This window comes from Sorex fumeus, unplaced genomic scaffold (genome assembly GCF_029834395.1).
Source record: "Sorex fumeus unplaced genomic scaffold, SorFum_2.1 ptg000095l, whole genome shotgun sequence".
NCBI lineage: Eukaryota > Metazoa > Chordata > Mammalia > Eulipotyphla > Soricidae > Sorex > Sorex fumeus.
Genome location: NW_026606152.1, coordinates 4,619,336 through 4,631,506, shown reverse-complemented (window position 1 = coordinate 4,631,506; position 12,171 = coordinate 4,619,336). Strand labels below are relative to the sequence as shown.

The 12,171-nt window shown below is 54.1% G+C and overlaps 2 protein-coding genes across 2 annotated transcripts in view; one reads left to right on the top strand and one right to left on the bottom strand.

The window, feature by feature from the left end:
- Positions 1 to 780, top strand: part of STK32B (serine/threonine kinase 32B) — a 210,576-nt gene extending 209,796 nt beyond the window's left edge. Inside the window, exon 12 of the mRNA XM_056132782.1 lies at positions 616 to 780. Within this exon, the coding sequence (XP_055988757.1) occupies positions 616 to 757 (142 nt within the window). The 3' untranslated portion in view covers positions 758 to 780. The remainder of the gene's footprint in view (positions 1 to 615) is intronic.
- The window catches only part of CRMP1 (collapsin response mediator protein 1), a 328,086-nt gene that overhangs the window by 216,203 nt on the left and 99,712 nt on the right, over positions 1 to 12,171 (bottom strand). The gene's annotated exons all lie outside the window — the stretch shown is intronic.

Here is a 12,171-nt window from a genome sequence, read left to right as displayed (position 1 = left end):
CCCCTCCCCTCTGGACCGAGTCTACTCAGCGTAGTCCTCTCCAGGTCCTCCTGGCCCTGTTTGGTGGCATGCATCTCCCTCCTGAGATGCCTCATGTGTGGGAACCAGCAGCACTGGGCCCCGCCCGGGAGTCCTGTGCCCCCTGGCATGGCGGCTGGCCAGAGCTTGCAGGACCTGAGTAAACTTGTGTGGGACTCACAACCTTCACTTGCGCTGAGAAAACCCAGCAAGCGCATGTGTGAGCTCCAGAGAACTGGGCAAAGGCCCACAGCCAGCATCGCCGCCGTCCACTTTGCAGGAAGGGAGCATGCGCACACACGTGTGGGGGGGAGGTGTGTGCGCGTGTGGGTGTGCACCCGTGTGTGCATGCACGCATGTGCACACATGTTTGTGCACATGTGCGTGCATGTCTGTGTGCAGGCGTGTGCTCAGTGGAACGTGGCTGAGGGCAGCAGGGCTGGGCTGTGGCTCCCGGTCCCCACCCCCGCTCCCACATGCTACCTCCGTCCCCTCCATAGTGACGACCCTGCTTCCTGGGGCCCCTCCTCCTGCCTGATGCCCCCGTGCCCACCACCCGCCTTGGCCTGGCTGACGGGGCCTGTGCTGTCATTACAGGCTGAGGCGGCAGCAGGGGGCGAGCAGTCAGCTCCTGGATGCCGCCGAGGGCCGTGGAGGCAGCCAGGCGCAGAGCAGACTCCAGGACGGCCGCAACAACAACCTCCTGGCCCAGGCCTGCTCCCGAGGCTGCCGCAGCTAAGGCCAGGCACAGCCCCAGGCACGTGGCCGCTCTGACGCAGAGAGAGCCCTGGGCCCGCCCGGCCAGCTTCCCGCCACCTTGGACAAGCCCAGCCCTTTCTGTGCCTCGGTTTCCTGCCTGTGCATTGGGTCTGACCACCCTTTGCCATCTCTAATTTACCAGGTTGTTGGGAGATGCCAGCCGGCGGTTTGTGAAATGTTCCCAGGTGTAGAATATGCCTCCGTCCCCGACATAGACTCCCCAACCCCCAAAGCAATGAATGAGCCCACCCCAATCCCAATCCCCCACCGCACCCCTCGTTGTGAGGCAGGACTTTGGGAAAGGGGCCCCAAGGGAGCGCCTCCCAGGCCCGCCACAGCCCAGGTGTCCTCATTCCGCCCTGGGGCTGGCCCGCCCCTCCCACCTTCTGGGCCAGCCCAAGGACCTGGTGCTGCAGCCATCCTTCTCCTGGCCCCACCCAAGACCGCCCCCTCTTCCATTTCAGCAGCCCCCCCCCCCTCGCCCAGCCCCTCTGAGAATCCAGCCATGCTCCTAGTCACTCAGCAAAGTGTTGGCACAGTTCCCTGGCCCATCCCAGGAGTCCAGCCGCACGTGTGGAAGAGAGAGCCCGGCTGGGCAGACGGTGGCCCCATACTGGCTCCAACACAGGACACGTGCGGAAACGTGCCCCTTCCATCTGGGCGGCACCGCCAACAGAATCCAGGGACATCTGAGAGTGTCTGAAAGGAGGAACCGAGACTCGTCCCTGCTGGGCTGCAGCCTGGTGACCTCGGGCTGGTGGGAGAGAAAGGTCCCCTCCCGCTGCTGTCCAGCCACCTCCCTCCCCAGCCGTCCTGGACCCGCTGCCCTTGGGTTTTGTCCTGCACCCCTGAGAGTCCTTCTAGACGACCCACCCCATCCTTGGACTGTCGGAGTCACCTCCTCGGCATCCTGAGAGACGTTTCAGTGTAGGGTGTGGTTTTATATTTTTACTCAAAGACACACACGTGGTCCTCGTCCTCCTCCTCAGAACCGGGCCTGTTCCCCGATCCTCTTGTTCCACACGTTTCCATCCCGTCCCCTCCAGGAAATAGTGGGGTTGCCTCTGTCTTCACTGTGACGCTGGCCGTGCAGCGCCTATACTGTGTCCACGGACCAGGAGCCCGAGCAGCCCCCAGATGCTGGGTGTCCCCCCCTCCGCAGCCTGTGTGGGTCCCTGTCCAGAATAAAATATTTCTTGGACATTGCTTCTTATGATGCTGTTCTTTACGGAGGTGTGGGCGGGGCGACCAGTGTCCTTTTTTGCCTGTTGGCCCCATGCAGAAACAGCAGCGGAGGGAGAGCAGCAGGCAGCGGCAAGTGAAGGGGCCAAGTCAAACTGAGAATAGAAGTCCCGCGTGGCCATTGGTGGTCTCTGCTCCCCACCCACTGCCTGGTCACGGTCACGCTGACACCACCAGCATCCCCATCGTGCCCGTGGGCACTCTCGTCCCGGGCAGAACACAGAAGCTCCCCATCTGCAGAAAACACAGGTTCCTGCACCACGGCTGCAGAGAGGGACAGGCCTGGAATGTATCCAACCTGGGTTCACAGGGTGTCACCCTAGACACACCCAAGCACCGCTGGTGGCCCAGGTGACCCCAGGACCGAGGGCCAAGCAGGAATCCCCAGTGGGGAGGCTGGGCTTCCTTAGCACGGCTGTGGGCATCCCGCCCCCCAAATGGCATCACGCCTCACAGCCTCGTACCACGTATGGGCGGGCTAGGGCCACGAGGGGTCCTCGGCACAGACTTGGTGACCGGCTGCTTCCCAGCTGCGGCCCACTGCCCCTCCTACCCCGGGTGCCCTTCAACCCCCACTCCCCATGATGGTCCCTGGGGCCTGGACTGCAGAGACCCCCGCCAGGTCGCCCCCACCCCCGCACACTCTCGTTTGTCCCGCCAGCCACCACGGCTGGGGCTGGGGGCCAGCGTGAGGGTCACTTTTCCTGTGACTCATTTTCCTGGCCTATGGGTGACGAGAGAGACCAGATCTGCCCCTGTCTGTCCACATGCACCCCCAGCTCCCCGTCCTAGTGGCTCATGGAGACTAATCCCTGGTCCCTCAAGGAAAAGGACTGGAGGGATCGGCCACTGCTCTGCCCATGGTGCTTTCTTGTGGGCCCCTCTTTCCACAGGGACTGGCCAAGGTGTTCCTGCAGGGGTGAATCCCCTCAGAGCATCGCCCCAGCCAGTCCCAGGAGGAAGCAGCGAGAGAAGCAAGGCCCAGGGAAAGCCAGGCTGGGAACGACCTGTGGCTTGAGCCTCGTGCATCTGCGTGGGTAGCATCGAGGGGGCTTCTCGCCCCTTCCCTCCTCCCTTCTCAGACCGTCAGGAAAGCCAGGTCTTGCCTGACATATCCCTAAAGCTGGGCGTCTCTTCTCAGCGACAGCCGATGCTACAGCCACAGCCCAGGATCCTCTTCCTAAGTTTCCCCGACACCCCAGGTTAGCTCCCGTGCCAGCTGGAGGGTTGTTTACCCACCTTGGGCGCAGGGGAACCGCCTTCTCAGCCGGAGAGTAGCCCCAGCCTTTGCCATACTCCTGCTGCATTGCCAATATGGTTTCCGGCCCCTAAGCTCTGAGGTCCTGCTTGGACCCCAGCCTTCCCCACCCCCTCCCGCTCCATTCAGGGACACACCCTGACAGCTAGTTTGGGTTGCTTCTCACCCAAGTGCTGAGGGCACGGACACTCAGTACTCTCTGCCCCTCTCTCTCTGGTCAGAGATCCCTCAGCCAACCTGGACTGGGGGAGGGGTCCATATGTCGTCCTGCTGACCCTGGGCACAACCCTCGGCTCCCAGGGTCTCCTGGCAGACTTGCTGGGACCCAGCCAACCTCCAGCCACAACCACGTCCCTACCCCTCACACCACAGCAGGCTTCCGAGTCCCCAAATCTCCAATGCATCTGGGGAGCTGCACCCCACTGGGGACATCGGTCTGGGTCCGGCTGTCTAGGACCGCCGAGCGAAAGGTTCCTCGCCGAGGGTTGCCTAAGGACTCCATCCTTCTGCAGGGCTTCTTGGCTTCTCTCTTGTTTATGGGCTTTGTTAAAGAAATTCATTTAATAATTTATAAGTCATAAGGGACGCTATTTTTGCATGAAATTTTAAAGCATGCATGTCAAAAATCATAAAAATTCAAATGACAAATACTACAGTTGGAAAATATTTGGAACTTAAATCACAGTCATAAAAAAAAAGAGCTATTGTCCCTAATACATAAATCTTAACAGAGCCTTCTAAAACTCACCGGAGGGAAGTTAATCCCTCAAGAGACTTGATCTGAGAAATGAATCCAGCAGTTCACAGAAAAATACTAAGAGCTCAGTTTTACAAAAAAAAAAAAAAGATGCAGAATCTTGTTGATGGGAGAAAGGTAAATTTGAAAGACATTCGTCTAAAATTAGACCAAAGAAGTCTAATAACAGCGCCGTTTGCCCTTGCGCAGGTAAAGCCACACCTGGTAGTGCTTAGTCCTGGATCTACGCTCAAGTTCACTCCTAACAGAGACCGTGTGGGGTGGCGGGAATCGAACCTTGGTCGACTCATGCAAGGCAAGTGCCTTTCCTAGCTGCACTATCTCTTTGGCCCCTGTGGAACATTTTTAAATAGGTAAATGCTCCAACATAATGTGTGATAAGATATTGGACATCGGGCAAGGAAGGAGAGATTCAAAGCCCACACTTGTCATACAGAGACTTTTGGTGCCTACTGGAGGTGAAGGAACCAGGCGGAGACCAGGGGCTCCTTGTCCTAGGAGCACAGCTCAGAATCCCCAAAACCAGGCTGGCCAGCGAAGGCAGTGCAGAGTTTAGAGAGTCCCAGGATCTGCGCAGGGCGACCTCAGCTCCCCAGCAAAGGCCCGCTGCACCTGCACATTGGGACAAACACCCAAGAGAGGAGAGAGCAGGGCACCCGGGGGGCACACTGGCTGGGAAGCATCTCCCACCAGCCAGGCTGAGAACCTGTGATTCAAGGACCAGCCTGTCGAGAAAGGCCAGATGGTAGCAGGTGGGAGTCATTAGCCGTAAATTAAACACAACTCTCTCTAGTCCCCTTGAAGAAGTCAATCCATGTAGTTCATCCTATAAAAGTGAAAAAGAGAAAAAAAAGTGAGAAAAAAAAAACCAAACAAACGTGATCGTCTCAATAAAAAAATCCCAAAGGATTTTGTTTTGTTTTGTTTTGTTTTGTTTTTGAGTCACCCAGGAGTACTCAGGGCTTCCTCTTGGCTCTGCCCTCACTCAGGGATCCCTCTTGGTGGACTCAGGGACCAAATGGGATGCAGAAGATTCAACTCAGGTCAGTCGCATGCAGGGCAAGCACTCTACCTGCTGTACTATCACTCCCAGGCCCCAAAATACGTATTTTAAAGTTCAATAGTGACGGTCATCTGTGGACCCTCTATTGGCCTAGTAGGAAGCAATGTGAAACTCCTTCGACAAGGTGAATCCTTGGAAAACGTACAGTTCATATCTACTTCATGGTGGAAGATGGACAAATTGCATGTCGATTACATATGCTCTCACCACGTCTACTAAACTTTGCAGGAAAGTAGAGACGGTTTAACCAGAGCAAGAAAAAAAATATGATGCATGCAAGTTGGAATGATGTCAGAGTCCCCTGAAATTTTTCATAAATTTCAAATCACATAAAAAATAACTTTGTGATTATTCAAATTAAAAACATGTGAGACTTGGACCCACGCACGACTGAATATAATCCAAGGCACATGGGATGGGGGCGGGTTAGCCTGGTGCCCACCCAAGCAGAGCCCCTGGCAGCCTCTTGCTCCCACAATCCAAAATCACCACTATACCCCCATCCTAGCTCCACCATCTCAAGACAGACCTCACCAAAATACAACCTACTGAAAATTCAGGTGTGCAGGTTTTGTGACTGAAATCTCCAGACTTTCTCCGAGTCAGGTTGGGCTGCCTCCCCCCACTTCCCTGTACTTCCAGAGACCCCAGCGATCATGTCCACACTGCAAAGCTGCCACCCAGTTTTAAAAGCTACTCCAGCTGTACCTTCCCGATAAAAATACTGAATGCCTTGAACAAACACAATGACCTCTTATGACCTGTGTTGCTAACCATAATGCACAAAAGAAGAGGGGAAGCGAGAGTGAGAGAGAAAGAAAGAGAGGGGGAGAGAGAGAGAGAGGTGGGGGGGGAGAGAAGTGGCTTCCATAGAGGCAGTCTGGGAGGTGTGGGGGTGGCAGCAGGGAAACTGGGGACACTGGTGCTAGGAAATGTCCGCTGGTGGAGGGACGGGTGTTGGAACGTTGTATGACTGAATCCCAGTCATGAGCAGCTTTGTAATGCTCTATGCTCTGTCTCACAGTGATTAAATTTCAAAAGCAGGATATAATCTACAGAAGGCCCTAGGGGTTGTGGGTGAGGGCTCAGGGGACTAGAGAACATTTTCTCATGAGAAAGACCTGGCTTTGATACCCAGTGCCACATGGTCACCCCCACACCCCTCCCACCAGGAGCATCCCCTGGCATCAAATCAAAGTAGCCCCTGAGCACCTTCAGGTGTGGCCCAAAACAAAATAAAACAAAATGGAGCTATGAAGACTAATGACGAATTCAACAAGTTAAATTGTATCAATTTTTTTTAATTTTAAATATTTTCAATTTTTAAAAAAAACTGAAATTGAATTTCTAAAAGGCAATAAATTTATAATAGTATTACATACATTTAATCTGACAAAGGTACATGGGAAATGGCAAGGTGCTGCTGAGAGAAGTTATTGAAGACTTAAATAGCTGGAGAACTAAATTGTGTTCCTGGGGCAGAGGATTCAATATGGTTAAGAAGCAGTTTCTCTTTGAATTGATCTATGGTGGCAACACAATCTGAATCAAAGTCACAGCGGGTTTGTCAGTAGAAATTGACTGGAATGTGTTTGGAAATGTGGTGAACCTATTCCAGACAAAATAATCCTGTGAAATACATATTATCAAACACCCCCTGATTTAATATCCCCCCGTGATGGCCATGAAGAAACTGTAGCTGGGGTTAAACAAGGAGATGGTCGTGCTGGGACAGAGCACAGAAAGAGTGAACATCATTCCCACGTGTGTGACTGTTCTCTTTGACAAGGTCAGTGGCAGTTCAGAGTAGGATAGAGTTTTCGCAGATAAATGTCGCTGAACAACTGGACGTGAATATTCTAAAGGAACTTGCATTACATGTACTATAGCTTGAATTGCATAAAGAACCCCTCACAGTGACTCACTGATGCTGATGTAAAGCTGTGTACACCATGTTGTGTCGACACGAGCATATACATACATGTTATAGATGCTGTATGTGCCTCTATACAGACAGATGGCACATGTCTGTATACATGTAGAGGACACATGCATCTCTGGCCATGGGTTTAGCAATAATTTCTTAGATACTGAAAACACAGCCCCTAGAGCGAAGGTCAACACTTTGTTCATGATTGGGTTTCAGTCATACAGGGATCCAACACCCGTCCCTCTATCAGAATCCCCTTCCCACCCCCACCCCCAGCCTCCCTCTACGGCAGGCACTCTGTTTCTTTCTCCCTCTTTCTCTCCTTTTACTTTTCTGCATTATGGTTTGCAATACCGGTACTAAGACATCATCCTGTTTTTCCAGGGCATTCTGTATTTTTATCGGAACAGTCAGGCTATAGTAGCTTTTTAACCCAATGGCAGCTTTGGGGTGTGGGCGTGACTGCGAAGACTCCCAGAAGTACAGGGAGGTGGGGGTAACTAGTCAATCCTGACCCCACAAAAGCCTGGAGATTTCAGTCACAAAACCCATATACCCAAATTTTCAGCAGAGTGTATCTCAGTGAGATCCGTCCTGAGACGGTGGAGTCCGGCCGGGGGCATGGTGGTGCTTTTGGACTGTGGAAGCAAGCAGCTGTCTTGGCTCTGCTTGGGCAGACGCCAGGCTAACCCAGGCCCTCCGATTTACCCCGCCTGTTCAGCCTTCCGAGATTAACTGTGGCTTTTGATGTCTTTTGAGATTTATGTGTGGGTCTCTGAAGCAAGGCTGGTAGGAGAGCTTCCTTGGTGGCGCTGGAGTTGGCTCGTGGGGGGAACTCTGGTGCTTCCAGCAGTATTGGGAAGTGGGGGAGGTAGCCCATCCTGACCCCGAGAAAGCCTGGAGATTATATGAAGAACTCTTAAAGCCCAAGCAGAATCCAGCAAGCCCATGGTCCGAGCTCAGACACCCTCCACAGAAGCTCTGCTCCTGCTCCCGGTGCAGCACCCCCACTGCACAGGCCACCCGCCAGGGGCACCCGGAGCCTGTGGTGGTGAACTGGGTCTGGGGAGAGGCCCCGGAAGAGCTGGCTTGGGGCCTCCAGATGTTTTGCCAACACATCCAACATGGTTTTTTGCACCAAGGTGCCAGGGTCGGAAGGGCATGGGGAAAGCAGCCCCCTCCAGGAAGACCCCAACACATACTGCCGTGATAGGCATCATGTCCCTAAAAGGAACCCTCAGCTCATTTAAAGAACCAGGGTGCTTGCCAGTCCCCACATCTGTGCATAGCAGCTGTGGCATCTCTGTTTACCTGTCTAAAATGGGCCTCTATCTGCACACACTCTGCACGGTTGCTGGGAAACAGACAGGACAAGCAAGGTGGCAGGGTTGGCCCCCACTCCTTCCCTTTGGGCACAAGCACTGGGATGTCACCGAGGGCCAGCGGCCACACAGCGCCCCGAGTGAGCTTGGGGACAGCCAGCAGCAGTTTTAGCCCTTCCTTGGTTTCTCCAGGGCTGCCAACCACCACAGCATCCGTCAGCGGAGGGTGCACTGGCCTGCTCACTGCAGATGGAGCCGCAGCAAGCCTCACCCACAGTGCTCAGCAAGTCACCTGCGACTACCGGGAGGGATTTCAGCAATGGAGGCCAGGAACTGGCACAAGCTCTCGCTTAGACAGAGGAGGAGCGTGCTCCGGGCGTCAGCCTCGGCTCCCAGGACTGCGGGGCTCGGGAAGGGGGCAGCTGGCCAGTCAGATCTGCAGGCAGTCCCACCGTGGTGCTCAGGGGTGAGTCCTCGGGGGGCAAGGGGCTTCGGGACATGCTACCCACTTATCCTGTCTCTCACACGGATGCTCGCTTCGAACGCCCCCAAATGCCCAGCGAGGAGCAAAGCACGTAGAGGGGACGGTCAGCACAGGCAGGCAGTGCTTGGGCAGACGAGGGTCCCCACATGCCCAAGGACCCCGTCACCAGCCTGGGGTGGGAACAACTCTGCTGCGGCCCGCACGCCTGGGGCGCCTCTCCCCTCCAGCTTGTTCTTCAGGCTCCCCAGGGCGCGGAATCCCACCCACGTGGCACTGACCCCTCCAGTCTCCTTGGGAGGCGCTTCTGGGGACTCGCTCCTGCTCCCCGGACAACAGGGCTGGGTGGTGCTAACAGGGCATGAGTGAGACTGCAACTCCCCTGCTGGCTCTGCCTCATGACACAGCGCTCCCGAGGGCCGCCTTCCCTCTGCAAAGCGCCCCCGCCCCCGTCTTCCCCCCACGGAGATGCCTTCCAGTCTGCATGGCACCACCCTGGAGCTGGGGGCTGCCCGCTCTCTCCTCCACTGTACCCCATTCCTCCGACTCAGGGACAAGACGATGCTGAGGGGAGGCTTTTGGAGGTACCCCCTAGAAGGCGGAGGCCCTTCCTCATGGTTCCTATCTCCTGATGGCTCTGATGAAGCCCTGCTAGGAAGACAGAAGCCCCAGACTCAAGGATATGCTCAGTCCCTTCACGGTCCACCACTGTCCAGCAGCTGCAAGAGGCCATCATGGAAGTCAGGAAGCGTGTGGCAAGACCGTAGAGGACAACCTGGTAGCTAGAACCTTGGATCTTATTGGCCTGGTTCCAAGCATCTCCTGGAGGTCCAGACAGTCTGGGCGCCGGCACAGAGCAAAGGAGCCCAGGGGGCCTGGCTTCTCCAGGTGAAAGAGCGGCTAGCCGGCTTTGGGGCTCCCGCTGACCAGTTGGGAAGCTGCTGTGTCGCCCATCCAAACCCCATCTTCCTGTTTTGCTAAAGAATATTCAGATTCCAATGGAGCGGGCTTTGGGGGATGCCCATTTTTTTAAAAAACTTTTTTTAAATGTTTTTTTTTTTTTTTGCTTTTTGGGTCACATCCAGGGCTGGAGTGATAGCACAGCGGTAGGGCATTTCCCTTGCACGCAGCCTGGCCGAGCCAGGTTCGATTCCTCCGCCCCTCTCGGAGATCCTGGCAAGCTATGAGAGTATTCAATATGCCAAACACGGTAACAAGAAGTCTCACAATGGAGATGTTACTGGGCCCGCTCGAGCAAATTGATGAACAACGGGGGGAGCAAATGGATGTGTCACATCCAGTGATGCTTAGGGGTTACTCCTGGTTCTGCATTCAGGAATCACTCCTGGAAATGCTCAGGGGACCTATGGAATGCCGGGGATCAAACCTGGGTTAGCTGAATGCAAGGCAAACGCCCTCCCCGCTAGACTAGCTCTGGCCCAGGAGGGGGATGTCTATTACAGAATAAATTCCCCACCCCCTGCATGTGGGTGGTCATCTGACTTTGTTCTGGCAAATCACTAGCAAGAAGGTATCAGAAGTTTGGCTTCCAAGAAATGTCACTTTTTCCCTCCCTCCCTCCCTCCCTCCCTCCCTCCCTTCCTTCCTTCCTTCCTTCCTTCCTTCCTTCCTTCCTTCCTTCCTTCCTTCCTTCTCCTTTGTGTTGGGAACCATGCAGTACAGGAATCAAACCTGGGCTCCCTGAGCTATCCACTCCCTGGCAACGTCCTTTACACAGGACTGATGCTTCTGGTGTCTTAGGCTCTTTTCTTGAGGGGCAAGAATGAGGCTGTGGCGAAGCTGCTCATAGCAGCCACCTTGGGGCTGGAATTCACAGGCACATGGTGGGCTCGGCAGAGGGACGGCCTCTGGACACCGAGGAGGGCCTGCTCCCAGACCACCATAGTGCAGCTTCGCTCATTCCCATCTTCTCCTTGGGTTTCTCAGAGGACTCGGGCAGGACTCAGCCCCCCTGGGAACTGTGACAGCTCAGCTCTACAATACAGTGGTGGGTAAGGGAGCGGATTTATGATTTCTCATTACACTGAGAGGTGGGTTTACGCACCAGGAATATGATTAGAGGTAAATGATGACCCCCATTTCCTTACCCCAGATCTCTGATTTTAGGTATTGCTTTCGCACTCCCATCTGATTACAAAGGCAATAGAGATTCATTTTAACTAATTTGAGAGCAATTGAGAAGCACAAAGGAGATAGAAGAGGAAATCATCTGTAATCAATTCTCCTAGGGCAAGTATGTTCAAATCTGCCTCGACTTTCTGCAGGACCCTTTTGCACTTCTGTGCCCTCCCTTGGAAATAAGAGCGCTCCTTTCCTTCCCTCTGTCCTCCCTCCCTTTCTTCCTTCCATTAATTCAGGTATCGAGCAGACGAGCAGATGCTGGTTGAAGCCACAGTCACCTTGTTTATCCTACACTTTTTTCTTCAGTGTATTTGCTAAAGCCCCTCCCCCATGGCATTAAATACTCATGAACATCCCTGAGTTGTGGAATTATGAAAGAGGTTGTTGAGCACAGAACATTCCGGAGGGCGCAGAACTTTTATATCGAGGTGGACCATGGCAACAATATTAATAACCCAACATCATCAGCCATTCATTTCTGCCCCTCACAGGTGCGGGATATTGAGAGTTGGGTTTGTTGGGTTGATCCTCACAACACAAGATGAGTGAAAGACGAGTGAAAGCCGTGATGGACACAGGTCAGGACCCACCATTCACCATGGCAGCAGAGTCTCAGATCTGGAGTTTACCCCCGACCATAGCTCCTTCCTCCAGGCTTGTTATGTGAACGCTTCGAGAGTGTTTCTCAGCCTTTTTCTGATGTTGGACCCCTGCCCACCTGTTTCCTTCCTGTGCCCCCTATCCAGCCAGTGGCACCCCCAATCTTGTGTTGTGGTGCCCCATTATTGTGATTTTTTTGTCTGTGGATATTGGAATATCCTGGGGGGTCATATAAACCCACATTGAACAATACTGGTTTAAATCACTGATTTGGGTAGAGGGTAGAAACTACACCCAGTTATGCTCAGGATTATTCCTAGCTCTGTGCTCAGAGATCATTCTCAGTGGGCCTCAGGGGACCATATATGGTGCCAGGGATTGAACCCAGGTCAACTGCATGCAAGGCAAATGTCTTACCTCCTGTACTATCTCCCTGGTCCTTGGTGTTTATTATTATAGATTGCTTTAGATATTCTGGGCTGAAGTGATAGCACAGTGGGTAGGGCATTTGCCTTGCATGCACTGACCTGGGTTCAATTCCTCCGTGCCTCTCGGAGAGACCGGCAAGCTACCGAGAGTATCCCGACCGCACGGCAGAG